The 27,933-nt window shown below is 43.2% G+C and overlaps 1 protein-coding gene across 1 annotated transcript; it reads left to right on the plus strand.

Annotated features, from left to right (window-relative positions):
- Positions 1-130: 130 nt before the first annotated feature.
- ATP2C2 (ATPase secretory pathway Ca2+ transporting 2) lies at positions 131-27,911 on the plus strand. The gene is made up of 27 exons (XM_062618332.1): positions 131-640; positions 7,377-7,487; positions 8,414-8,530; positions 10,426-10,515; positions 10,597-10,632; positions 10,717-10,778; positions 11,699-11,807; positions 11,884-12,033; positions 12,126-12,194; positions 12,806-12,881; positions 13,126-13,192; positions 14,361-14,485; positions 16,344-16,441; positions 17,194-17,295; positions 18,109-18,198; positions 19,588-19,689; positions 20,266-20,422; positions 21,837-22,007; positions 22,632-22,729; positions 22,831-22,881; positions 23,303-23,469; positions 24,120-24,188; positions 24,271-24,387; positions 25,038-25,185; positions 25,779-25,874; positions 26,186-26,327; positions 27,016-27,911. Exons 1-27 carry the CDS (start codon positions 536-538, stop codon positions 27,123-27,125), a joined length of 2,835 nt encoding a protein of 944 aa, XP_062474316.1. The 5' UTR covers positions 131-535; the 3' UTR covers positions 27,126-27,911.
- The last annotated feature ends 22 nt before the right edge of the window (positions 27,912-27,933 follow it).

Below are 27,933 nucleotides of genomic sequence, written 5' to 3' on the forward strand. Positions count from 1 at the left end.
TGAACCGTGGGGTTTATAAATGATCACCACCAATTCATACATTATACCCTCTCCCTGATGTAAATACTTCTAAATACCAGCGTTGTGCTGACTGGAGCATTTCTCAAGGAGGATTTACAAACAGGCTCTGCAGTGTGTGCAACCTGTCCTGCCTCTGCACGCAGTGGCCTTGGCAAAACACCCTCCCTCCTATCTGTCTTCTGTGCTGGGGCACCTCCCGCATCTCTTCTTCAGAGGGTGGGGAGGAAAACACAGAGCTGCAAGCCCTCAATCCGGGTGCCGCATAGGGACACCTCACTCCTGTACCAGCCACGGTGTCAAACACAGCTCCTGGCAGGGTTGGATGGGCGAAGCACCCTGCATCGCTGCCGAAGGGTGCGCAGCCTCCCGCCGGCACCTGCGGCCGAAGGCGTGACTTGGCAGCAGGTAAACCTGCCTCCTCTCCCTGCCTGTGACCAGAGCCCTGTGCTGGCAGGGGAACCAGAGCCAGTGCTGCCGGCGGCGGGTGGCACTGTCCCACCGCTGCGCTGTGAAGATGGTAGAAGGAGGTTTCACCAAACTCCTCCAGAAGAAGCTGTTTTTCCACCTTGCACAGAAATATCAGCCCCTTGGAAGCGGCGAGCCGGAGGAGGAGGAGGAGGTGAGGATTGGCTTGTGCCTCTTGCCTGGACCTGCTGAATAGCTTTGTGTGATTGGGGTTAATTCTGTCTACTTAGTCTGCTTTGTCCCACCGGTAACTTGAGAGTGCTGCTGCTGCTCTCTGCCCCGTCCCCTGTACGATGAGGGATGTGATTGATGATGTTTACCGGGCAATGGGGTGAGATGGGGATTGTTGTTCCTAAGGGATACTCCCAGGACAGACAGCTCAGGCCAGGGCTGCTCAGGAATGTTGTCCTGTGCACCGAGGAGTTTCAAAATGAGCAGAACACGTAGGAGAGCGACTGCCATGCGGCTCGTGGGAGCTGTGGGAGGGTTTCGGGAGTGCTGGTGCCAAGCACAAATGCTGTCTCAGCAGAAGAGTAGATGGAGAGCAAGGCTGATCCCACCTCCAGGGGTACCACAGGGGATGTGACCCCTCGGGCTGTCTTCAGTGTGGTCTGTGCAGTCGTTACTGTAATGAATGGCTGGGAAGACCTGCAGAGCCCACCTCAAAATAACACTTTCACTCCTTGAGCTGTGCTGGTGTGTGAACATTCACTTCCCCCTCCCTGCTTTCACTACCTCTCCTCGGTGCAGACGGACCAAGGGGTGGACAGTGGTTTTTAGGTGGCACAGTTGCCGTTCTCCTTGCTTTTTCACCCCAAAACGTTCAGCTATGGGATTTTTGTTACCACCTTTGCTCAGCGCAGGGGTTTCTGTTGCTTAAGCCCTGGGTTTTCTCTCACATGAGAGATTGGTTGAGCGCCCTCCCATGTAAACACAATTCCTTCAGCATGTGGGGTTAGCCCTTAGTCCCATCCCAACAAGCACCATCCACACACTCCTAGATATTCATGCTCTTTTCCATGACTGAGGTGTTTTCTCGGGTGGCATTTCAGCTAATCCTCTGCTCTTTTCTGAGTCTCATCTTTCCAGTATGGGGGTTGGACAGTGCTACAGGGAGAAGGGCATTGAAGCCTTACCGTGTGCACCGCACAGCACATTGTGCAATGCTGCTCTGAGCTATTCATACATAGCTCAGAATACCAGGAAAGGAAGAGCTTGATGAGGTTGCAGAAGGTATCTAATCTCGTTTTGATGGGAAGCTGAGATTTCTGATAGGCAGGAGGCCACCAGCAATTAGTCTGCCTTGTTCTTTGTCAATACCACTTCTGTTGAAGCACAATAAATAATGATACATATTTAATTCCAAATACCAACCCTTCTTGAATTGTTGTCTACTCCATTCTGAGTATGGGATGTTTTGGTGTTAAAGATGTGAGTCCATGTCACCTAATGGAACTGAAGCCAGGAAAAAGACACCAATTGTGGGTTGTGAAGGAAAAGCCCCAGTGCTGATAGCTGCAAGGTGCTGCTGCTATCTGGAGGTGGCAGAACAGTTAACTTTCACACTGAAGCACAAGTACAGCTTGTGTCTAGACTCTGCTGTATTCAGTTTCAACTCCTTTTCTACAGCAGCCCATCCAGAATAACAGGGAAGTTTTGTGGTGCCAGCTCACAGTTTGTGAGAATCGTGTTTTTCCTGCAGAAATCTGAAGAACAGCCAAAGATTTTCCTTCTGTGCATCCAAGAATGTGTGTGCGTGTTCACATATGTGTGCACATATACATGTGTGTGCATGTGTGTTTGAAAGAGAGAAGAACCTATGCATCACAGAGACCACATCACCTCTTCCTTTTGACCATGCACCAAGTTCACCCCCTAGTATTCAGTGGACCCAGTGGGTACCATCAAAGGCAGATTTCCTGAGGGTTGCAACCCTCCTCTCCCAATAGCTTTTAACCTGATGAGCTGTTGGGTTTTGTCACACCATCCATGGCAATTCATCCATTTTCATACTATGGGATGGCCTCCGTTGCCACACATGGTGCCAGTATGAGAAGAATTCACCATGGAGATCTTCTGCCAACCCAGAAGAGACCTGCTGTGATTTAGGGGCTTTTTCTGTTGTTAGCTTTAGAAAGAGCTGGCTCCTACCCCAGGCACATCTGGGCAGTAGATTTTAGTGCATTACAGTTTTACTCAGAGTTTCTTCAGAGCTGCCAGGACTTTTCCTTTACAATTATTCCATTTCTCCTCACCAAAACCCTTTTGGATCCTTTCCCCCACAACGCATTCAAGGTTCAGCAGCCGCGGGATGAAGTTCGGGTATTTCCCTGTTCTGTCCTAAAAAAATTACTATTCCAGTTTAGCTTGAGGCTTTTTTCCATTTCAGGCTTCATACCAATGATCATTTATCTCCTGGAGACTTTCACAGGCTCCATATCCTCCTGAATACGTGGACCATCCTTATCAGAATAGTTTTGTTATCCTGCAGGTACCTATTTTTTCAATATGTCCTTAGGCTAAACAGTGCAACTTGCCTTCCAGGTGAAAAAAGGAATGGCATTGGATAGCCTCTGTGCAGCACTGACAGACCTCCTCTCCTCTCCTCTCCTCTCCTCTCCTCTCCTCTCCTCTCCTCTCCTCTCCTCTCCTCTCCTCTCCTCTCCTCTCCTCTCCTCTCCTCTCCTCTCCTCTCCTCTCCTCCTCCCTCTTTTCCCTTTTCCCTCTCCAGTTTCTCTTTTCCCCTTTCTCTTTTTCTTCCTTTCCTTTCCTTTCCTTTCCTTTCCTTTCCTTTCCTTTCCTTTCCTTTCCTTTCCTTTCCTTTCCTTTCCTTTCCTTTCCTTTCCTTTCCTTTCCTTTCCTTTCCTTTCCTTTCCTTTCCTTTCCTTTCCTTTCCTTTCCTTTCCTTTCCTTTCCTTTCCTTTCCTTTCCTTTCCTTTCCTTTCCTTTCCTTTCCTTTCCTTTCCTTTCCTTTCCTCTTTCCTTTCTTTTCCTTTCCCTTTCCTTTCCTGTTCCTCCAGCGTCGACAGGTTTCCAGGCTGAGGGCTGCAGCACCCTCTTCCCAAGAGAACCTATATATAAAGTTGATTTAACTGGGGCTTGGTTTTGGCCTGGGTGACACTTGTTTGGGAGAGCGAGGAGGTTCCTCAGTTGGAATCACTGTTGGCTATGGGCTTTCCTGCAGCGATGTCAATGCCATCATTCAGCTCAAGGGGGATTGCTTTAAGTTAAAGGGAGCTTGAAGATTATTTTTCCTTTAATTAGGAGGGGAGAAGAAAAAGGTCGTATTTGAGCCAGAGGAACAGAGCAGAGGTGGCGAAGGGAGTGGGATTTGCATCTGGGACCTTGCTCCCAAGGTCTATGCACTGCCCACACAGCCTGACTCAGCCCTCCAGTACCCTCGGTGTGACTTAAAATTCAGGGAATAGTTTAAAAGCAGCTTTTTTGAAAAACCCTTATTTTTTTTTAAGTATTAAAAAGTCTGTTTTGAGGCTTTTATCTGCAAGCAGGGGACCCGGGACTGCATTTCAAGTTAAAAAGCTTCGATGCTGCAATAGATGTGAGATGGGGATGAGGAAACTGTATGAGAGGAGCTGAAACCATGGTCGTGGGTAGGAAATGGCTGGGGGATCATATGAGGGAGCCCAGTGAGGCAGCCCCTCATTTGCAGGGCTGTGGTTTGCTCTGGGTTTGTTTCTGAATGCTGCCTGCACCCCTGAAATGCAGTCTGTTGCCTGCCCCGAGCACCAAGTAGAGCAAGGCAAAGGGGCTTTTGAGGGAATTGTTTGATTTATTATATTTCAGGGGTTTTTAGCAAGGATGAGGAATGTACAGGAAAAATGATTCTATTTAACATTTTTAAAGGCTTCTTGTCGGATTAAGTAACCCAGCCCACTTAATACCAGATTGCAATACATCAGATGCTCCAAAGTAATCTAAGACGGGGGGGGAAGAATCTGCAAGACCTCAGTACAGTCAGAGGTGGGGGGATATCCCAAGCACTGATCTGTTGGGCTGCTTGCCAGGGTATACAAAAAGAGCTATGTATTCTGCAGAAAGCCCCATGCATTCTTCCTTCCCACATGGGCTGCTTGGTGGGACAATTGATGGATTGTTTCAGGATGAGGGATGCAAAGGCACTGGTGCAGGTATTGGTAGCACTGAGCCTGCTCCCAGACACAAGCAGCTGCTCTCTACACCCTCCAATACCACCTGCTCTTGCAGAGCAATAGGTAAACTAATAATTCAGTTTATTTTACTTCTTCCTGCCCTGCTGTATGGAGTTGTGAGCTCTTGTGCTTGAGTTATGCCCAATGGACGAAGGTTAAAAGTGTAAATTGAGAATGTTGACAGCCCACATCTGTTCTATAGCGTAAATAGAAAGCAATTAACAAGGAGAGGTTATGTTAAGAAGAGGTTTGCTCAGGGCACTGCCTGATGCCTAACAGACATGGGATGGGATGTGTTTAGGGGCAAAAAGGGTCTGCACCAGCAGCACTTTGTAGAGCAGGAGGGAGATGATGCTCCCCTGCTGCATTTCCAGCTTGTGCAGCACTAAAGCTGTTCATCTGAACACATTCGTCAGGGGGAAATCACAGGCATAAGCTAATCAATGCAAATTAATGAGTCCCAATAAAGCTGTTCATTTCACAGCAGCCCCTGGCTGTAAGGAGCACAGAGATGTCAGCACTCCTCTCAATCCACAGTCAGCACTGGCTGCTTATGGCACAGCACATCCAACATGCTTTTGTCATTCATTTCCTCCACGCCTTTGGGAAGGTAAACAGCAGTGATAAGAGCTGGCCCCTGGCTTTCCCCACTGGCTCCAGGGCACTGCAGGCATGTTGCTGTTATGCCTGGGTCTTTTGCTATCCTCCAGCTCCTTTAATTACAATTTCAACTCCTTCAAGCAAGGCTGCACCTTGACACCTGCATGTGTCACCAGCAGCACAGAGGAGGCTGTAAAAGCTGTGCTAATCAAATCAACACAGTAATGAGTGCAAGGTGTGTGTCTGTATGTGACAGCCATATGTTTTCCTTCCCAGCAAGTCCTTCCATCTCCTTAGGTTCATGATTGGCTCTCGTTCTTGCAGCATCTGGGTGTCAACAAAGTTATGGGGAACTAATGAATTTGCACAAGTAGGACATACAAGTAGGAGTAAATCATCAGTTTTAAGCATGGAGGGGCTTTTTTCGTCCCTTCTAGGGATGTCTGTTAAGGAAACATTGAAATAATGGTGATGTCTGGAGGTAGTGTGCTTCAAAACAGCGCAGAAATACTGCAGCTTCTGTGGGAGAAACGTGCTCACCAGTGTGAGGGAAGCAGGAAAAGCCTTGGAAGTCTTGGACATAAGGCTGGGATTTGGAAGGGCAGGTTCTTCCCTGGCAAAATGGCTCCTCAATGAGACCAAGGGAGCACAGAAAACTCTTGTCTTTCTGCTGGCAGTGGGCTGGTGCTGGTATCACACGTGTTAGCAGCGTTAGCAGGTATGCTGTGGACTAGCAAACAGCAATGAAAAGAGGGCTGCAACGTATGGAAGTGGCAAAAGCCCATTTAAGAAGCAGGGCTTGGAGATACTCATATCTCATATACTACAAGCTCTCCAGAAGGCACCAGACAAAAATCAATTACAGGTACCAGCATAAGAAAACATCCAAAGAGGTTTTCTTCATTTATCCCCAGTTTTAGATTGCAAAACACTGGATGCTTCTGGAAACTTCCTGAATATTCAGAGACAGGCTAAGTTTCCAAATAGCACTTCAGGCACTTCTGAAGTCCTCCAAACCCTTGCTCAGGTGCTGATGAGCTATCTGAATGCTTTCCTCAGCAAACACCCCAGGGTGCTGGTAGCTGGTGCCAAATTCCTCCCATGTGGCAGAGCTGAGCTCTGCTGGGGGGTGATAACTAAGAGCTCTTGAGATACTTTTCTTAATGAAGACACTCCCTTGTGCTTTATGAATGAAGGTAAATGGAAATGGATTTTCCTGTCCCTTGGAAAGGGTGAGATTTCTCCTTCTTACTCTGCCATAGTGGTCACCTCGCCTCCATTCTAGTGCCTGGCTGAGATTTCAGGGGATGCCGCTGGTCTGGGAAGAGCAGTTTGGAAAAGGAGACAAGGGATCTCAAAAGCTAAGAGTGGACAGTGAGGGTGGTGAGGCACTGGAATGGGTTGCCCAAGGAAATTGTGAATGCTCCATCCCTGGTGGTGTTCAAGGCCAGGTTGGACAGAGCCTTGGGTGATATGGTTTAGTGTGAGGTGTCCCTGCCCATGGCAGGGGGGTTGGAACTTGATGATCTTAAGGTCCTTTCCAACCCTAACTATTCTATGATTCTACGACAGGGTACGGGGAGCAAGGCACAGCCCTTGGGCTGCCTGGATGGGGCAGGAAGGGTTTGTCCTGTTCACAGGTGTTCGCAGCAGGAGGAAAATGATGGACATGGGAGAGGGGACTTGCTTTTTCTGTCTCAGAGATCTTTCTGCTCACTTTTTCTGTTCATTTATCCTGTGAAAAAGGTTGGGTTTTTTTGTGCTCTGAGCATCGGGCTGTGAGACACTGGCATGGAAAAATGCCCATTTTAAGCAGATGCCAGCAGAGCTCAGCACACTTTTCTGACCATGGCAGTGGTGTGTGCTTTTCTTTTTGGTAATCAGCTCCTTACAGCCTTTCTTCCACTACAGGATTGTGCACATGGCTTTGAGGCTGTAATACAGATTACTTAGTGAGTGGTATAAAGCGCTGTGGTTTAGGAAGTGTTTTAGCTGACTGTGAAATCACACAGCTGGCAAGGTGTGGGAAAGGAATGGGATTAAGAGAAGAAGAAAAGAGATGCTAAAACGTTTTCATTGACTGTGCTCTCACCTAACAATTGCTTTATCTCGTTTATTCAGACCCATGAGGAGTGTGAGCTGAAAATAATTGAGCAGGAGAAGGAGGTGGCAGTTCTGCCTCCGAAAGACGCATGCAAGTGCCATAAAGAAGACTTGGCTAAAGCTTTAAATGTAAGGGGGTTATTGGCTCTTTGTGAACATAGCAGCTCAGTCTGTGTCATCTGAGCAGCAGGATTGGTCTTTGGTTTCACTGCTGGAGTGCCCAGTCCCTCTGCCTTTACCTGGGATGAATCCTCACGTTGGCTGTGTTGGAAGCTTAGCTCTGGGTACAGAACTTTGTCCCAGAGAAGGATTTCATTGCAGTGAATGGCTCTGTGAGCTGAAGGGAAAAGAGTTCAATTGTCCAGCCTGGATAACAAAGCACTGGTAGAGGATCCCTGGGTACAGGCTGCAGAGCTCAGACACTCCAGTTACCAGCAGGTCCCAAAAGTGTTGTGTAAATGTAGCCCTTTTCCCCTTTATTTCATAGCAGGTTTTATTTCAGAGGCAAAACTCATCATATTTATTGTCCTAAATGATTTCTCAAAGGCTTTTCATTGAAAGGCCTTTAACAGCTTGAATTATGAGGGAAAGCGATAATGATTGGTGATATTTTGGTGCCTGACCTTGCTATTTTTTAAAATCCAGGCAAAATAGACCTTATTCTTTCTCCATTTGTTCTCCTTGAATTTTGTCAGGGTATTTTTATTGCTATTTTTGCTTTAAATGTACAATGAAACTGGAAATCAATTCTTTACTATTTTAGGTTTTTCTCATCTACTATATGGATTCTCACTTATGGGATTTTTTTTTTCTTTCTTGAATTATTAACTTGTGTTTATGTTATTTTTTTGTGATGGCTGATGGTAAAGATTTACATTTTAACAAAAATAAATACCTGAACTGAAAAGCAATGGATAGTTTTATTTTTGGGGTGTTACTGAGCCATGAGCACCTTACCTACCTTACTTACAGGTTCTAAACATAACTTCGCCTTAAGAAGCTTCCTATGTCTATTCTGTAATATGCAATGTTTGGTTGTCTTATTTTCCCTCCAGGTTGATTTGCAAACTGGACTCTCTGAGTGTTCTGTGCTGCAGCGCAGGTTAAAGCATGGTTGGAATGAGTTTTCAGTAGAGAATACAGAGCCGATATGGAAGAAGTATCTGGACCAGGTAAGGATTTTCTGCACAGATCCTCATTTCCTGGCAAAGACCCCTCTCTGGATTAGCCTGAGCGTGTCTCTGCATTGAAGTATGCAGGGTTTCTGCTTCCACAGATTTAGCCTTGGAACAGGCTGTGCCCCTGGTACAGAAGCTGTCCGTTCCCCCAGGGAAAGCCATTGTAAGACTCAGATGGAGAGCCATTTAATGCAAAGATAACATCTTAAAATAAGAAGAAACCTTTTTATCTTCACACAGCCCACAAATCAAAAGCTCTAAAGCAATGACCTGATTTCTGGACCGTTCTTATTCCCTTTAAAGTACATGATAAAATCATGAAGGCTTGGGCAACATGGTCTAGGGTGAGGTGCCCCTGACCATGGCGATGGGGCTGGAACTGAATGATCTTAAGGTCCTTTACAACCCAAACCGTAAGTCTATGAAAGGCTTGAGGAAAATCAGTAGTACCTGAAAGTCACTTTGTTACCCCAGTGATGGAAAGCCCAAAACTCCCAGCAAAAGCAGGGACAAGTAGAGAGCTCAGGTGGGTGTTAGCGCCTCTAGGAGCAATGCATCGGTAACAGATACATTCATGCATGGTGCCATGCGCAGTGGAGAACCACAGTTTCAAACCAGCTGCCCCAAAAGGCCAAGCACAAGGTGGTATTTCCTGTCCTGTTTTTCCGCAGCTGACTTATCCATGAGTTTTGCTTTTGTTAACTGTTCCTCACCAGTATTGAATGTAACTCATTTCTCTTTTAGAACTTTTACCAAAACAGAAAGGTCTTTTATTTTGTTTGCTTATTTTCAACCATCAACTTGACTGATTTTCTTCTTGCTTAGCTGGATTGTGAAGATTTTGGTTGCTTTGAAAGGCTTTATTTTTATTTCATGGGATATCCCCTTTTTTCCTATGTGATCAATATTCTTCAAGCACTTTGCAATCATCTCTAAACCTCTTCGAGCATAAGAAGTGAGATGGTGGGGTTTTTTTCTGCTCTTCCTTAACAAGCTCTTTCTTCTATGGTGAAACAACATAAACTCTCTGGTGTATCTCTAATCCTTTCACAGCCTGTTGGTCTCTCTGGAAGAGCTGTTTGCAGTCCCACACCATTCACACCTCTGCCTTTGAGCATCATTCCTCAGCAGACACTTGACAGGGCCTCTTTCGGCTGCTGTTTCTGTAAAATGTCCCCTTTTGTGCAGTGCTGCTAAAGAAAAATGAAGGGACTTTCACCTTTGTCTTCATCATGGAATAAACTTAAACCATGGCTTTCCTACCATGCATCACCACACATCTGTTAGCTAAAACAGATAGTCTTGTCTTTGCCTGACTTAATTCCCTTATGCCAATTCCCACATTAGCTACATGAAGCTAAGGAGCAGCTAGGAGAAAGATCCTTAATACCTGTGCTTCAAAGTGAAAACAGTGAGGATCTGACTCCCACAGCCCTGGGACCAGTATGGAGTTTAGAGGATTAACTCAGGGGGAGGGAAGGAGAGAAATAAAAGAAAGGATTTCTGGTTTCATATTCTAAGAAGACAATAAAGATTTTGTTTGTCCCTATCATGCCTCCAAGCAGCTCTTAGAGTCAGCCCTGTACTGTATGGCTGCAGAGGTAAGGCTTGCCTGTGGAAGCAGGGGAAAAGAGAGAAAACTTGCGTCTTTTGATGTGAGCCTTGACCTGCTGGTCTCTGATGCCATTCATCTTCCGTACAGGGGCATGATCGACCATCAGCCTGAGTACAGGTGCTGCACCCTCTCTGTTCAGGCAGAGGCTGCTGGCACAAGCGAGGAGGGTCCATGCAACCAAACCACTTTAATCCTCTCCAATGAGATCTGAGGCCAGCTCAGCTTCAACAGCTCCATATTTAATTTTATATTGCATTTTTTCCTTTTCTTTCAGTTTAAAAATCCCCTCATTCTCTTGTTGCTGGCTTCTGCTTTAGTAAGTGTCATCACAAAAGAATACGAGGATGCTGCAAGCATCACCATGGTACGTGGTACTTCTCCTGCACCCTAACCCTTGGCTCTCTGGAGCTGGTGTGTCCATCCTGTAATGCCTCTTTGTTCACAGGCAGTGCTCATCGTGGTCACCGTGGCCTTCATCCAGGTATGTTAGCCTCTTCTCCATGGCCAGGGCTGTCATGAGTGAGCCCTCTCATGTAACTTGGCTTTCTGCTTTCTTGTTTAAAAGGAATATCGCTCGGAAAAATCTCTGGAAGAGCTTAACAAGTTGGTGCCCCCTGAGTGCAACTGGTGAGTCATGCCTGCTTCAGTGGGGGCTAACAGGGTTTGGGTTATGAGTGCAGAACTGACCGGAGAACAAAGCTACTCCAGGTTGTCATTCACACAAGGAGAACCTGTTCTCTGGTGGTGGCACCGTGTGTGGGTGCAGCTCTGAGTCACAGCAGAAGTGGATGTAAACTCTGGTTGTTAAAGTAGGCACCCAGAGGAGCTGAATAAATGCTGGGAGACAGGGGGGTCTCAGCAACGTCCCTCACAAGGGTCCCTGCAGCCTCCTGTGTGCCTCCCCTAGCTTGGGGAGCAGCTGTAGGGTCTATCAGACACCACTTTCTACACTGCTTTGGTGTTTGTAGGTTACAGGAAACACTTTTCCTGTTTATGCCTCTGCACAAGACCTGTCATGGACAACATGAATAAGCTGTAAGGCTCAGAGAAACTTTGCATTGCAAAAGAGCAATGGGGCTCTCTTCTGGTCCAAAGTTCACCCAGGTTTGGATTTTATAAACACCACTGTATGTTCCTTCTTTCTTTATGATATGACACCATAAGAATCTAACCACTTAAAAGTCTGTGCTTTTAATACAATAGTGAAATGTCAGAGGTAGTTCTAGCTTTAAAGAGCATCTTTTTCGGTTAAAGAATCAGCATTTCATCATTTAAAGCATGAGCCATGTCATTCCTATGGTATAAGACATGTTCAAGCCACTTTTTGCTGAAATGCAAGTCTTCCATAGCCTGACCATCTGTTATTTATGAGCCCAAACTGAACACAATCAGCTCTGATCTTTCCAAAGGTTTTATGTTCTTTTTATATTGGAAGCTCTTTGGGGCAGCGTTCTTGCTTTCTTGCCAGTTGCATTCCCAAGCCTGAGAAGGAATGAAAAACCTCACAGCCTGGTTTCCATTCTTCTTTTTCCATTTGTTTCGTGCAGCCTAAGGGAAGGGAAACTGCAGCACCTTCTAGCAAGAGAGCTTGTGCCTGGAGATATCATTTATCTGTCTGTTGGCGACAGGGTTCCTGCAGACCTCAGGCTGATAGAGGTAAATACAGCTATGCATACAAGAGCCTGCTTTGGCAATTGCTTGTGTTAACAGTGCCAGAAACGTGTCTTTTTAGGTTACAGATCTGCTGGTAGATGAATCCAGTTTTACTGGAGAAGCTGAGCCTTGTAACAAGACTGACAGTGTATTAATGGAAGCTGGAGACATAACCACGCTGAGCAATGTTGTTTTCATGGGGACATTGGTGCGATACGGGAAGGGAAAAGTGAGTCCTGTCATCTCTGATCTTTTCCTCAATGTTTGTTACAAAATCTTTAGATTTTTCATCTCCATCTCCCCCCCCCCCTTTTTTTTTAGGGTGTAGTTATTGGGACTGGTGAAAATTCACAGTTTGGAGAGGTGTTCAAAATGATGCAAGCTGAAGAGGTAAAGAAATGTGTGTGTGGAAATGGTGGGTGTCCTGAATGAAAGTTTGTGAGCGGGAGTGGTCCCAAGAATTAATTCACTCTCTTAATTTTTGTTTCTGCTATAAAATGACTGTGTCACTGAGGGAAACCAAAGTGCTGTATCCAGAAATGGTTATAAGCAGGATTTAGGCTTCTAAACCCAGACGTGTAATATTTAGCTGGAATCTAACCTTGTAGTCACCTAAACCTCATGGTTTCTTCTTCTTTATTTCACACACACATACTTTCCATGAGGTATATTTTTTTTTTTCACTTTTACACATGTCAAACATGCATTACCCAGTGCTGGACTCAATCACTAAGGTCTTTTCCAGATTTAGCCCTTGTTTTGCCTCTTCCTTGGCTCCCCAGCTGTTTTGCCCATCTTGAGTGCATTAAGGCAGAGACCCTCTCCCTGTGCTAGGGTCAATGCCCATCAGACTTTGTTGAGGGTTTGGGGTAGGTAAGCACCAGGCTATATCAGGCAGCTGTAGGGACCTGCAGTGTGGGTCAGTTGTTCTGGGCTGACCATCACCTCACCTCATCTCACATAACAAGCAAAGAAAAGCGGCTATTCTCTAATGTTTCCAGACTCCCAAAACACCTCTCCAGAAGAGCATGGACAGACTGGGGAAGCAGCTCACTCTCTTCTCCTTTGGCATAATCGGTGAGTTGGACACAATGCTCACACTTGCATGGTCAGCCATAAAGGATCTCTCTACTCCAGCCACTCTTCCAAAAGTACCTGTTGAAGTGGTTTACTTGGACTTTTGGGGTTGAAGCAGAGGCACCTCTGCAGGAGAGATTTGGGGAACTCATTGCATGCTCAGTTCTCCAATAACAGATAAAGCAGGTTAGAGATTTATTAATTTCTTGAAGTATTTTAATCACCTGTTTTTTTTCCCCATCAGGTTTAATAATGCTCATTGGCTGGTTACAAGGGAAGCATCTCCTTGGCATGTTCACAATTGGAGTTAGGTGAGGACTGGAGAGCACCTTTCCCTTTGATTTCTAATGGAACGTGTCCCAGGAAATTCCCTGTTCAAAACAATGGTCATTTCACAAAAGAGAACTTGAGAAAGACCCTTCATAAATATATATTGGTCTTGCACTGGTGAAATTAAAGTGAGTTTTACAACAGAGTTTGGGATTAAAAGAAGAACAAGTTTAAGGTTTATTTAATTTTGAAAATCTTCACTGGCATTTCTACCTCATCCCACTGTGAATGTCCTTTCCTATCTATGCTAAAGAATTTAGTGGGAGTGTAGCAACAGCAAACATTGCTCTTCTTTCTGGATTTACGTCTCAAGATAGGAATGAACATTTTATACAGCATAGAAAGCACAACCTCTTAGTCAAACATAATAAATCATGTATTTTTAGTAGTAGTCATAAAACCTGTTGTTTGGTGTTGTCATGGCTCTAAAATCGTTCCTTTAATGTATTCTGTGGACATAAAACCAAAACCACAAATGAGGAGACAACAGAGAAGCCAAACTGGCTCACTGCTCTCCTTCCTGTATCCTTGTGGGATGTGGTGGCAAAGTGGTTGCACCTGAGTTTTGGAGAGCCGCCTGTGGTTTTGAAAGCCTTCCTTGATCACTTTCTGCACATACCTAGAAGTGTTGAGAGTTACACAAGAGATAACTAAAGGACAGATAGAGGTAATCTGGATTCTTTTAGCATGTCAGGTGTTGCAGGTTTTGATGTTGCTTTGGTTTAGTGTATGCAGTGTGATTCTGTCCTGTGCCTGTATCCACATGTAAGAGAGGAGATGAGGGACTGTAGGTGGCCAGGAGCCAATAGCTAACGTATGAGCTGTGATGCCAAAGAACATTCAACTTCCATCCTCAAAAAGTTAAATAAATGAAATTAAATCCAACCCATAAATCACTAATTAGACAGAAATTAAAGCTCTTTGGCAATGTAAAGAAGAAAAGCTATTGTTTTGTCAAAATTATCCAAGAAAATGTCAAAGGGTTGTAAATGTCATAGCGTGGGGAGTCCCAGTTGTTAGCACTGCACGCTCCCATTCAGATACACAAATACAAGCAGAACTCACCCCATGGAATGTCCCTTTGGCACATTTTGGTTGGTACTTGGTGTGACCCCTGTGTTGAAGCTGTTGTGTCTCTGCCATCTACAGCCTGGCAGTGGCTGCCATCCCAGAGGGCCTCCCCATCGTGGTCACCGTCACACTGGTGCTCGGCGTTCTCCGGATGGCCAAGAAAAGGGTGATTGTGAAGAAGCTTCCCATAGTAGAAACCTTAGGTAAGGCTGTAAGACAGGGCATGCAGCTTGGTCACCTGCCAGCCTTCAAAATCTGAGCTGGATAGCAGTGGGCTGGCCAAGTGAGGTTCTGATCATAAGAATATAAATCTGGAGTGTTGCTTACTGGTCCAGAACAACCCACTCAGACTTAAATACACTTTATGTTCTCTGTTTCACACCCTTTTCCCTTATTTCAGTGATATTAACACAGGCAGGCACTAGGGACAGTGCACCCCAACCAATGGCATTAGCCTGTGGGGAGTAGAGCCCCTCTGTGGATATGCATGCCCTGCTTGGATTGAAAGGCTTTGTTTCTCCTTCCTCCCCATTCTGTGGTATCATCCTGCAGATCCATCCTGTCTGGATGAAAAACCTTGCAGCCCCTCAAGTCAAGCCTGGTGGCATAAAGAGAACCATTTATCCTTCTGCCTGTGTGGATGTGACAGCTTATATGGCTATCTCCCTGGTCTCCAGTCACAGAAAAGAGAGGACCTTGAGCAGACATTCAGCCCATCTTCACAATTGCAGGGCAGAATGAACTATAATGAAATTATTCTTCTACCTGCTTTTATCTTCAAATTGACCCTTATGCCCAGGCCGCTGTTTTCCAGGCTTTGATGCTCTGACCTTGGTCAGTATGGCAGTTATATGAAGGAGAAGACACACTGTGTATTTAGTACCACTCATTAAAAAGTACACGAAGTGCCAAGCCTGTCCCATGCAGTCACAAATACCTGCTGCACAGCCGGATCCTTCCGCTAAAACCAGTCTTCCTTGGAAATGCTATTGTTTGAACTGCCCTTGTTTGTTCTGCGGTTAAGGAATCTTATCACCCTTGCTTTATTGTATCTGCCCTCACCCAGGACATCTGAAACGGCTTCTTGCCTCATGAAGAATTTTGTTCTGGTAGGGCTGTACCCAAGTAGGCGTAACTGCCAGATGCCTGATGCTCTGCAGGACAGGCTGAGCATGGCAAAAACTGCAGTCTCCCTGTTAAACCTCTGAAAAGGAGAAAAATAATCTTCTTGATCTGACTCTTTTGTTGTCAATAACTGAAAATGAAATACTGGAGGTGGCAGCTTTGCTCTGAGATAATCCTTTAAACTGCAATTAATTTAATTGCATCCCAATCTGCTTTATCCCGTCCAGGTTTTCAGCTGGTGGCCATCATGCATGTGGTCATCTCCAGAGCCATGGGATGTGCTCAGGCTTAGAAGGGAACTGGAATCTGGTTCTTTTTTTTTTTTTTGCATTAAAGTAATTTTTTTGACTTCTTGAGAGTGGAAACGAGCCTTAATGTGGCAACTGTTGCATTGTGGTGTAAATGGGCCCTGGAAGAAGCATGCTTCACTGAATCAGGATTGTCACAAAGCAGAGAACAAGTCGGGCAGCTCCTGCTCTTAGCTGTGGACTTTAAAGTATTTTTAAGACAGTATTTAACCCATCTACCCTCACAATCCCTTGGTGAGACAAGGAAGGGGTGTTATTCCTGATTTAGGGAAGCAAGGGTAAATGGCCCATCTGAGGAGGCAAGTAGCTGATATTGCTGCTTGAAAATATTGATAACTCTCCAGAGATGAGTGCCTTCTCTGATTGCCCACCAAACGATGCTCAAGACAATGTGGCCCTCTTCAGGTGTCCCCTAGCACATCTCACATCCCAATTATATGCACAATATGACATGCGCTCAGATTTTTCCTTAAAACACCTTATTGAGAAACATCCATTTTTTGGTATTTTCTCCCTTTTCCCACTGGTGCAGTTTAAGGACCTTTAGGCAAACACGTTCTCCCTCTGCTGAATCTTATTGTTCAGTTGCATTACTTATTAGTTCTGATTAAAAACTTTCCTGCATCAGGTTGCTGCAATGTCATCTGCTCAGATAAGACAGGCACTCTGACTGCCAATGAGATGACAGTGACTCGGCTTGTGACTTCGGATGGGTTCCAGGCAGAGGTATGGGTAAGATGGTAATACAGGCTTTCCTGGTTTGGTTTTAATTCAGCTAGGCCCAAGTGAGGGATGCTAATCAGCCCCAAAACAAGCAGCTTCTTGCACGTCACCAGTTCCATTCTCATTTTGCAGTACTGGAGACAGGCAGAGGTGGGGCTGAGTGTACAAAAGCTGCTCAGATACCATAAACAAACATGTTCATTGACATAATCTGCTGCTCTCTGCAATTATTGTAAATACTGAAACCTGCCACTGACCTTTGTGGGTCCATCTTCTGTAGGAATATTTATTATACAAGTGGCTTGATACTTCTGCTTGGTCCATTTACCTGCAGGCAAAGTAGGCGAAACTTCAGGCATACAGAATACGGAGGGGCAGTGCAGTCATCAGTAGGGTTGGGCTTGAGCAACACTGGTGAACCCACTGCTGCCAAAGGGCTGGATCTCTCAGCTGAGCTGCAAGAGAATTCTGAAATCACAGCAAACAAGTTCTGTATAAGACAAGCTGATTTTTTTCTGTTCCTATACAACTATTGTAATATTATGCTTTCACTATCTGCAGCCTTTCCTCTACGCATTACTTTGATCTAGAAAGAAGAATCCCAGAAAGAATCCTTCAAAATCATAAATCTGCTCAAGTATATTTTTTTGTAAACACGTTTTGTATACAATCTGTATACAGATTGTTGTATACAGATGTAGTATAGTCCTGCTTGGCACTGGGAAATCTGCTCATTCTGTCTCTTCCTTCCTCAGGTCAGTGGCGTGGGCTACAATGGAGAAGGAAATGTTTATCTTCTGCCATCAAAAGAGATTCTTAAAGAATTTTCCAATGTCTCAGTTGGGAAACTAGTGGAGGTAAGTATAAACTGTGAAACACTTTGTCCTATTTACATTCAACTTTCATTTGCAATAGGTCACTTTGGTTAATGAGTGAGAGGAAAAAAACCCACATTTGTAACTGGAAAATGGTGTTGCTGGAGCATGCATTTGGGAAGGCTCTGAGTAATTGTGGTATATTATGGATGAACAGCAGCAATCATAACGCATGCAGGGAGAGACTGGAGTCATCAGTTCAAAATGTCAATGATATTTTGGATAAAAAGAGAATTCTGGCAAAGGAGACACAAATTCATTTTACCACATTCAGGTTTTTAATGTGGGCATATTCTAGATTTTAGCTAGCTACATAGTTAATTTATAAATGCACTGTGGCAGTCTCTGGGTTTTGTGTTAGCAATAAGTAAAACCTTGCACATTCAATTGTAGGCTAAAGTGGAGTGTTTGGGTAGTGAAATGATCTGAGCTGGAATCTTAAATGGAGATTAGGTTTATTTTATCCATTCTGCACATCAAAAGCAATAGTGGGAAAAACTAAGTTTTCATTTTCATGACTTACTGAGCTCATTAGACATATATCATGTTTTGATTGATATTATTCTATCTAAAACATAACATTTTACCAAATATTGGTGTATCCTACTGATTAAGTGGGTTTAGAAAGCACAAGAACTGACATCAAGAGATGCTGCTGTGAGGAATATCACATCTTTTGGGATGTGGCTGCTTTCATTCTCCAATCTTTCATTATTTTCATTATTCATTTAAAGAGACAAGCTATGAAATTGGTTATGAAAAAGATAAAACATGTAAATATGCCTCTTTCTCTAGGCTGGCTGTGTAGTCAACAATGCCATTATCAGGAAAAATAGTGTGATGGGACAGCCCACAGAAGGAGCTCTCATTGCCCTTGCAATGAAGGTAAGGCTGAAAGGAGCTGGAATAGTTACATCTGACAGCAGGGATCAGACTTCTTTAAAGTCCCGAGACTGGTTTTAGTCTTACCTTGTCTCCTCTCTCCAGGGTCATAGACTCACACCTCTCCTGTGTAAACCTCTTGTCACAGACAAACACCTTCCCTGGCCTTCTGTTCTAACAGCAATAATTGTTTTGCTTCGTTAATCTCTGCAATTAAGCTGCATGATGGATTTCTTTTGGACTCAGACTGGACTGCACTTTCTATATTTTCTTCACCTGCAATTAAGAGCTCAGGAGGAAGACAAGAGACTGAAAAATGACTAAGAACTGGCTGTACTAGAAATAATGGCAGAGGGTCATCCTCGATTTGGGTCATCTGCTAGCTTTTACTTTTTTCTAGTTGTGATTATGTAAAACGGGGGGGTTTATGAATATTACATTCATGCTTATAGGCAGAGGGTTGTAAAATGCCTCAAAGTATCATCTAATCAATGTTTCACAGCCTGTGGTCCATAGACCTCAGGTGGGCTGTAAAGCACAGAAGGTCCCTGATGAAATGATGCTCCTGCAAACATCTGCTCTCACCTCCTGTTTTTAAAGCTTGTAACGAGCAATGAAACCATGATTATTTTTTTTTAACCATGAAATTTTATTTCATTATTATTTTATATGCTAAATTAAAATCTTCCTTTTGCACCACCATTCAGCAGCAAAGCAATAGCAGAATACAAGGGACGTTGCCTCTTTTTCTTCTTTATTCTTTTTTTGGTTTGGTGGGAGCTGGGAGAGAGAAAAGCTGTTTCTGATCTCTACCTCTTCACCTAGAGCACCCATGCATGCTGCTAAAGCAGGCGTGTATTGATTTGAACTGTTGCACTTTAGAGCGGAAGGGTCTTCTTGTAGTGAATTGCTTTTTGAGTTTAATCCATCAGGAAATAATTTGAAACTACATTCATGATTGACCGTTCAGTTATTTGCACATTTCCTTTTTAATTTCAAGTTAGGTGGCTTGGAAATAACTGAGGTGGGGGAGCATGAGCTTGGGCTGGAAGAAATCTGCTCTGCCCTTTGCTTTGCCTTTGGTTTAGGGAAAGGACTTAAACCTCCTTTGACCCAAAGCCCCACCAAGACAGCAGTGCAGCTCCCCAGTGCTTGCAAAAGTCAACAGAGATCAAGCTTCAAACTCCAGTTTAATTTATCCCACATCAGGCACAAAAAGGAAAAGATGGATTTAAAATATGAGTTTTACTCTCCTCACACTTCCTCTTGAGCTCTTTGTCGTATGACCACTGGAAGCACATGGTCAACAGTCATGCCTGTAATATGGAAAATGTATATAAGCTTTGGCATTATTCAGCATTACAGTGCTCTTTTTGTTTTACCTTACTTTAGATGGAATTAGCTGACATAAAAGATATTTATGTAAGAAATAAGGAAATTCCGTTTAGCTCTGAACAGAAGTGGATGGCTGTGAAATGCGCACTGAAAAATCAGGTAAAGCAAACAGTGGTGTTAGTTAGTTTCATGTTTCTAATTGTGCCTCTACAATAGGCATCAAATGGTATCTCTTTAGCAAATAATGTTTTCAGAATTTAAAACTGTGTCAAGAGAAAACAGAACAAACCTCAAAATTCCCAACTTGGGTGTAATTTTAGTTTGTAAAAGCTGTGTTTGAATGGGAGAAGATAATACTTTTCATATAGGGCTTTGAGCATGAAAACAAAAGCTTTTCAGACAGGTGAAGAAAGATATGATGTTTGGAGGAAAATGCTGATTGTTTTTCCTTTATGGGGGTAAGGAGCTTATTTTGACTGATACAATATTCAAGTTAAAGAACTCACCAATCTTTTTATTACCATTCTGTCTATGATAGCTGAACATGAAAAATGGCTAGAGCAAAAATATCACATCCTATAGATAATACCTGCACCTGTGCATTTTACAAACAGGTAAAAGAGCAACAAAGATCTTTTTTACTGAGGATGTAAAGCCTTATACATTATCAGTATTTTTAAAGTGTGCTCTTTTCTTTCTTTTTTCAATAAAGTATATTATCTCCTTACTTTAAAGGATCAGGATGATATTTACTTTATGAAAGGAGCATTTGAAGAAGTGATTGGATACTGCTCTCTGTATAACAGCGGTGGCATCTCGTTATCACTTACGCCCCAGCAGAAAGCCTTCTACCAGCAGGAAGAAAAACGAATGGGGTCCTCAGGTCTAAGGGGTCAGTCATTACTGTCTACGTCCCTTACACTTATAGGTTATCTGCCCTTATGCTTTCCTGCTCTGTTTTGGTCAGTATGGACAGAGGCTCAGTCCTTAGCATCAATTACATGATCTCTTCATCATGCTCATCAGAGTTTGCCAAGGGTCATGTCTTGAGTATGCTGACTGCTTGCTTTCCACTGATCTTTTTGTTTTCTGAGTTTAAATTAGGGAGATTGAAAGGAGCTGAAAGTAAGCACTGGAAATGGTGAACACTTTTCTTCCACAGAGCGCTGTGATTGCCTGGGATACAGTCTGAATGGTGCATTGAAAATCTATGTGCTGAACCCGATCTAAGCAGTGCTCTGCCAAGTTTTGCTTTGGAGAAGCTGTTTCAAAGGCAACAAAAAGGCAACTCTGAAAAGGATTCAAAACATGGATTTGGGCACAGAGAGTTTTATTTGAAGCTTGGTTCAATTCTCTATTAGGACCAAATCTAACGATCTCCTTTTGGTCTTGACTACATGTCACTGCAGCCCACAGAAGTTTTTATACATGTGTCGTTTCCTTCCCTTCATTGCTAGAAACATCCTTTCAGAAATGTCTTAGACTTTTACACAGTTACAAAGACACCATCTCCTGTGCACATTCCCAGTGTGTAATAGATGAGAACAAGTCTTGGCAGACAGTCTGGAAGATGGTATAGTTAATGTACATATTCTCTAGCCTTGTGTCTTGCGGTTAGTAAATCATGTACAGAGCTTGCTTTGCAATATCTGAATCACCTACCAGTGTGAATGGCAAATTACTGCTCTGAAGAAAAGTGATTAGCTCAGGCAGCTGCTGTGAGCTGATGATTCAATCATCAAAGCAGCACTGACATGAACCCCTGGCACAATATCCTTGAGTGATTTGAGAATGATTGAAAGATACGGTTAGGCACCAAGAACAGAAACAAAGTGTTCAGAGCCTTGACGTTTGCATGATGGAAGTTTCACTGGTTTAAGTGAATTTACATTTTGTATTTTTCGATTAAAACAAAACAAACAAAAAGTCTAAGTTTTTACATGATTGCTATTGTATAACATAGCAATTTAATAGTGTCTAGTCTAACATTGCACTGTCCCAATTTAATCCTTCTGCATTTAAGGAAGACTTGATGGACAGCTTTAAATTAGAAAGAAATAATCCCTAAGCAAACATGTGGAACAGAAATGCTCCAATTCAGAAGAACTACATTAATTGATTGGACCAAATTTGTGTGTCTATGCAAGATCTGAATAGAATGACTAAAGACCTGGTTTTAATTACTTCCTCTGCTGGAAAACTGGCAATTTAATATCTCATCTAAATGTTCATTTTAAGGTATGGAAATGTATTATTAGTAATTTAGTCTTGTCTTCTTCCCCTCCCCCCCCCCCCTCTATTTCTAGTACTTGCTTTGGCTTCAGGTCCAGAACTTGGCAAACTAACATTTTTAGGTCTGGTTGGAATAATTGATCCCCCAAGGGCTGGAGTGAGAGAAGCTGTTCAAGTCCTTCTGGATTCTGGTGTATCAGTAAAGATGATAACTGGAGATGCCTTGGAAACTGCTGTGGCTATAGGTAGCAAACTTAGCTTCTTTCCTGTGGGTCTACAGTATGTCCGTTAGATCAGTCAAATGTTATGTTCCTTAATAATCAACTGGTTCCTTCTTTGTGTTTACAACTGAGGTTTTAAATGCCACTAAGTTCTTGCATTTCCATTGAAACAAATCATATGAAATGCAGTAATAGAGCAGCTATGAGCTATGGGACAAATTCCAGTAACTTAATTCCACTATTTTAGCACCAGAAATGGAGAAATCTCAGCGTAAGACCCTTAAATGAGACAGATGGCATTGTCAGGATTTTACACCCCACTAATATTAGGAGCATAAGTATCTCTGTGTTTCCCACTTTTGCTTTTTGTCATTAGAAATACACAGAGCAAGCAGCAGAGAAGAGACTGACAGATTAAGTATCAGCTTTACTTCTGGGTATTTGACTGCTTCCATAACTCCAGCTAAACAAGGACAGGGTGACTGACCCAGCTCAGAGCCCAGAGAACTATGTGCCCTATCAGATGCTCTAGGATCAGATAAATTTCCCAGTAAATTCTTTAATTGCTGCCGCTGTTCTCTGAGTCAAAAAATAGCCGTCTTTTCCCAGAGCTGATGGGCAGATCTCATTTTGGGCTTTTCCTTCCAGGGCAGAATATTGGTCTCTGCAATGGAAAGCTGAAAGCCATGTCTGGGGAAGAGCTGGACCAACTGGCAGAGGCAGAGCTATCATCCACCGTCAAAAACGTAATGGTTTTGATTACAAAAACCAAGCCAATCCAATAGCCAATCCAATAGCCAATCCAATAGCAACTGCCTAACACAAGATCGTATTTTTTGTTTTTCAGGTTTCCATTTTCTTCAGAACAAGTCCAAAGCACAAACTGAAAATAATAAAGGTACTAAGCACCTCTTAAATCCATTGTATATCTCACTAAAACAAGATGTGAGGGGAGGGAGAGAGGAGAGAGGGCAGCTCAGTTCTGGTATCAATTGTCACTGAATGCATCAACATTTTTCTTGCAGATCTGGCCTGAGTTATTTGAAAGACACTAGTGAGATATTAGCAAGCTTAATATCAGGAGAATTATTTTTGACGTTTCATTCCCCTCTTCTAACTCCTGATGGAGTTTTATACTCCTGAAAATCCAGTTTCTTAATTCTTAGTCTGAGTTCCATCCTCAGTAGGCTGCTGAGTCTGCTTTACCCTCAAAGTCACATAACACTTCTACTATTTCAATATTACGTTCAAATCTTGCTATTGCCAAAAGGACTTACCTCCTCCTGGCTTCAGAGCCTCTCATCTCTCCACTCTCACAGGCTTTGCAGAGGGCTGGTGCTATTGTGTCAATGACAGGAGATGGTGTTAATGATGCTGTGGCCCTTAAATCTGCTGATATCGGGATTGCAATGGGACAAGCTGGTACAGATGTCAGCAAAGAGGCTGCCAACATGATTCTTGTGGATGATGACTTCTCAACAGTAATGTAGGTTCAGTGACTTTCTTACTGTCAGACACTTTATTACTTCAGATACTTTCTGGCTATCCACTGCAACAAGTCTGCTGTGTGACTAGCCCTGGAAATAACACAGGACGCAAGACATGCACGTCAACAGGCAGTAAGTGGAGACACCTAGTGTGTGTCTGGCTCATTTTCAGTCGCGTACACGCGATGACTTTTATTTCAAGTGGTGGTGACAAAGCTACCTTTCATCTGAAAGCCCTGGTTTCTCATTGCTGTAACTAACTGGGGATTTGAAAGCGCCTGGAAGTCTGGAGAGATCATGACTTGTGCTCTCTGCCTCGTCCAGGAAACTCAGAGTAGACATAATTTGCAATGCTCTGCTGGTTCACACCAACAGAGGGAGTAAACAGCGTAGAGTGAGGCCATAAATAAGTCACAGGCTAGCTTAATGATCCAAGACCAGGCCATATGAACCAGGTTTTCAGATCCACTAGTTCTAATAAAGTAATTTTAACCAAGAACCTGCACTAATACCCTCCTCCTGAGCCAGGGTCTGAATTTCAACTGAAATTAATGCTGCAGAAGGCAACTTGCATTTTGAGTGTCACAGGAAGCTCAATGCAAAATAACATGAGTAGGGGTCATTTAGTAAACTCTTCTCTCCCTTCCAGGAATGCAATAGAAGAGGGAAAGGGAATATTTTACAATATAAAGAATTTTGTCCGGTTCCAGCTGAGCACGTAAGTTCCCCTTTGCTTCAATTCCAGTGAAAGCACCTTCTTGGTGATGCCATGCAGAATAATGTTCTTCTGTGTTCTGCAGGAGTATTTCAGCTTTGAGCCTAATTACTCTGTCAACTGTGCTCAACCTACCTAATCCACTCAATGCTATGCAGATCTTATGGATCAACATTATCATGGACGGGCCACCAGCCCAGAGGTATGGAAGAGTGAAGTGAGCAAAATGTTCTTGGTTTTAATATGCCTGAATTTGGCTTAGAAACACGAGCTGTTATGATTTCTTACCAATGTGCCAATCTTTCAGTAGTCAGATAAGACAAGTTGTACTTTTGTTCCCTCCTGGTCTCTCCGAAAGCATTTACTTGAGGTTTTAAATGTACACATTCAGTGGTGGAATCAATTATTCCACTTTTTGACTAGGAATGGTCCCTTATCCCAAGTGCACCACCTGTTTACTAAGTCCTGCAGGTCTGACTGGCAAGGGAATACTGGCTACATGCTGGGGTATATGCCCCAAAATCACAAGATGTGGGAACCTCATCCAACTGCTAATTACAAGTACTGCTAATTACAATTACTACTTCCAGAACATGGAAGAGACTTTTAGCCTCAATCTCACGGCTAGTTCTCCCTCTGTGATGGGATACTGATGTGATGCACCTTGGTCTAATATTAAGACTTTCGGCACAGGTGTTGCAGACAAATCTGGGATGTTACCTAACCCTCCCAGAATACTCCTGCTATGCTCCAAAGTATCACATCCTCCAGATCCATCTTGTTTTATCAGCAGTACTATTTTGGGATGATCTGCCTTAACTAAACACATCCCTCTGCTTCTCTTTGTGGCAGCCTGGGAGTGGAACCAGTTGATAGGGATACTATCAAACAGCCACCCCGACGTATCACAGATACTATACTCAGCAAATCACTGATCCTGAAAATCTTCATGTCAGCTGTAATTATCATCAGTGGAACCCTCTTTGTCTTCTGGAAGGAGGTGAGGAAAATCTGCAAAAGGATCTTGTTTTCATCAGGGTGGAGAACAAAACGAAGGGCAATTTCTGAAGTACATGTGGAGGACTTTCGAGTGGGGAAGGATCAGAATGGGCAGACAGTTAAGAACCCAGGGTAAGCTCCTGGTTCTGCTTCTGCCTTCCTGCATTGCCTCTAATTTGGCGGTTCCTATCTAGAATGGGAAAACTATTACTTGATACAATATCAGTGCTTTAAGGTACTTTTCGCCTCCAGCTTCCCAAGTATGTAGAAAATGCCAGGTACATGATTACTATGGATTGCTGTTAGTAAATACTGGCTGTCACTATAACAGTTCAAATAATACAATTTAGAATACTCTTTATAGAAATTCTACATCAGTTTAAGAATTTAAAACTTGGATGATAAGCTCATAACCTCAACAATTAGCACAGAGAAGTTAGTGCTACCTATAATAGATAGATAGAAATATATTTATTCCTTTTTTTTTTACTACTCTTTGACTGGGATCACTAAAGGAAATATTTAAATCATCTATTGAATCGGCGTATTTTTATAAGGCTTAACTAACCCCTGAATTTATACATGTTCTTTCAGAATCCAAAAGGTGGCATAAATCCTCGAACCACAACAATGACTTTTACCTGTTTTGTATTTTTTGACCTCTTCAATGCCCTGACATGCCGCTCCCAGGTAAGATTGCTCTGTCAGCAATAATTCCTTGTTTCAAAACACTAACATAAACATTAGAACACTAGTATTTTGCATAGGAAGGGGGTTTTTAATGTCATTTGAAGCAGCATGATTTTTATCATCTCTATAAATAAAGGTATCCATTATAGTTCAACTGCAAGTACACTTTCAACTATGTAGCTCTGCCTAAGTTACATGCTAACTTCAGAAGGAAGTTTGGAGTTTACATGCACAGAAACAGGGTGACATTCAAGTACCAATAGGAGATTGGGAAATGTTACATTGCTCATTTTTTCTCCCCCTTTCTCTAGACAAAGTTGATATTTGAAATAGGCTTTTTTCGAAACCGCATGTTCTTGTATTCTGTGCTGGGATCATTTTTGGGACAGCTGGCTGTTATATACATCCCTCCGCTACAAAAGATCTTCCAGACAGAGAATTTAGGAGTGCTAGGTAAGTTGCAAAATAAGTAATGTATTTTACCCATTAAAGCTATTTTTAAAAGCAGATGTGATTGATTGCCAAACTGTTACATGACAGCTCCCAGAAGACTGCTGGTAGGGGAACCCAATCAACAGCTCTTATGCCTATATACATACACATAGCTAAACACAAATAGCAGTAGTATTTAGTGATATTATCCCTGCCCAGGTTTTGAATTTTGATTTACTGCACATAAATGCATGTAAATAGGGGCTTGTGAAGATTTTTCATGAGCTCTCTATGATGATATTTCCCTAGATAATTCTATCTAGGATCATGATGCAGCCACTCCATTTTGAAAAAGCAGTGGGAATGTTTCCTTGCTGAAAAGCAACATACATTTTATCATTTGAATCAGTTTTAAGCAAACTCTACACACACTGTATTCCATCTGCTTTAGGTATGTAGTTAGGAGGAGGGTTCCATGATCCCAAATGATTAATGCAGCGGCTTCACCCACCAAGTGGACTATAGCAACCACAGGTATTTCTTGTCTACCACTGTTATATAATTCTAAAGCTAGCAAAAGCATAGACAGGGTATCCATCTATGGAGTTACACCAGCACAAATATCTGTTGTAGGAAAGTTGATACCTGGGGATCCCTGCCCAGCAGTAAATCCAGCTGTGTTCATATCTACTCTGTTCCCTCTTGGCAGACCTGATGTTTCTCACTGTACTGGCTTCCTCTGTTTTCATCGTGTCCGAATTCGTCAAACTCTGTGAGAAACACTGCTGCCAACTAAAGCACACAAATGGGACGTCATAATTGATGCAAACTTCCTCTAAAGATACACTTGGGACCAAGCTGTGATGCTGGACATTTGAAATGCAATGTTTTCTGACACCACACATCCTTTCTGAAGATACTCCAGGTGAATCTGTACACCAGTCTGTTCCTTCTAATGCTTTACCTAAACTGCTTGAGCTGTCTACAGAACCTCCAGAGCAGCTCATGTTTTAAACGAAGATCAGGTATACTTTTAGAACACTGATCTGTATCTCAAGAATGCTGTGACAGTCCTACACAAAATAACAGAATAGCACCTCTCCTATGAGAAAAAGCTGAGAGAGTCAGGGTTGTTCAACCTAGAGAAGACTCTGGGGATACCTTATTGCAGCTTTTCAGTCCTTAAAAGGGGCCTATAAGAAAGATGGGGATAGATTTTTTTAGCAGGGCCTGTTCCAGTAGGACGAAGGGCAATAATTTTAAACTAAAAGAGGGGAGATTCAGGCTGGATGTGAGGGAAAAATTCTTTACAATGAGGGTGGTAAAAAACTGGCCCAGGTTTGCCCAGAGAGGTGGTGGATGCACCATCCCTGGAGACATTCAAGGCCAGGCTGGAGGTGGCTCTGAGCAACCTGATCTAGTTGAAGATGTGCCTGCTCATTGCAGGGGTGGTTGGACTAGATGAACTTTGAAAGGCCCTTCCAACCCAAACCCTATGATTCTATGATTCACACCTGTACAGAAAAATCCATTGTGCATAAACTGCCATTTTATTTATGTAAATCAAAATGATTTTTGTTAATAAAATCCACATTTTAAAATGTTCCTGACAAGTATCTGAGACTCT

This window comes from Pezoporus occidentalis, unplaced genomic scaffold (genome assembly GCF_034315485.1).
Source record: "Pezoporus occidentalis ecotype Australia unplaced genomic scaffold, CSIRO_AGI_Poc_V1 ctg20, whole genome shotgun sequence".
Taxonomy (NCBI): domain Eukaryota; kingdom Metazoa; phylum Chordata; class Aves; order Psittaciformes; family Psittacidae; genus Pezoporus; species Pezoporus occidentalis.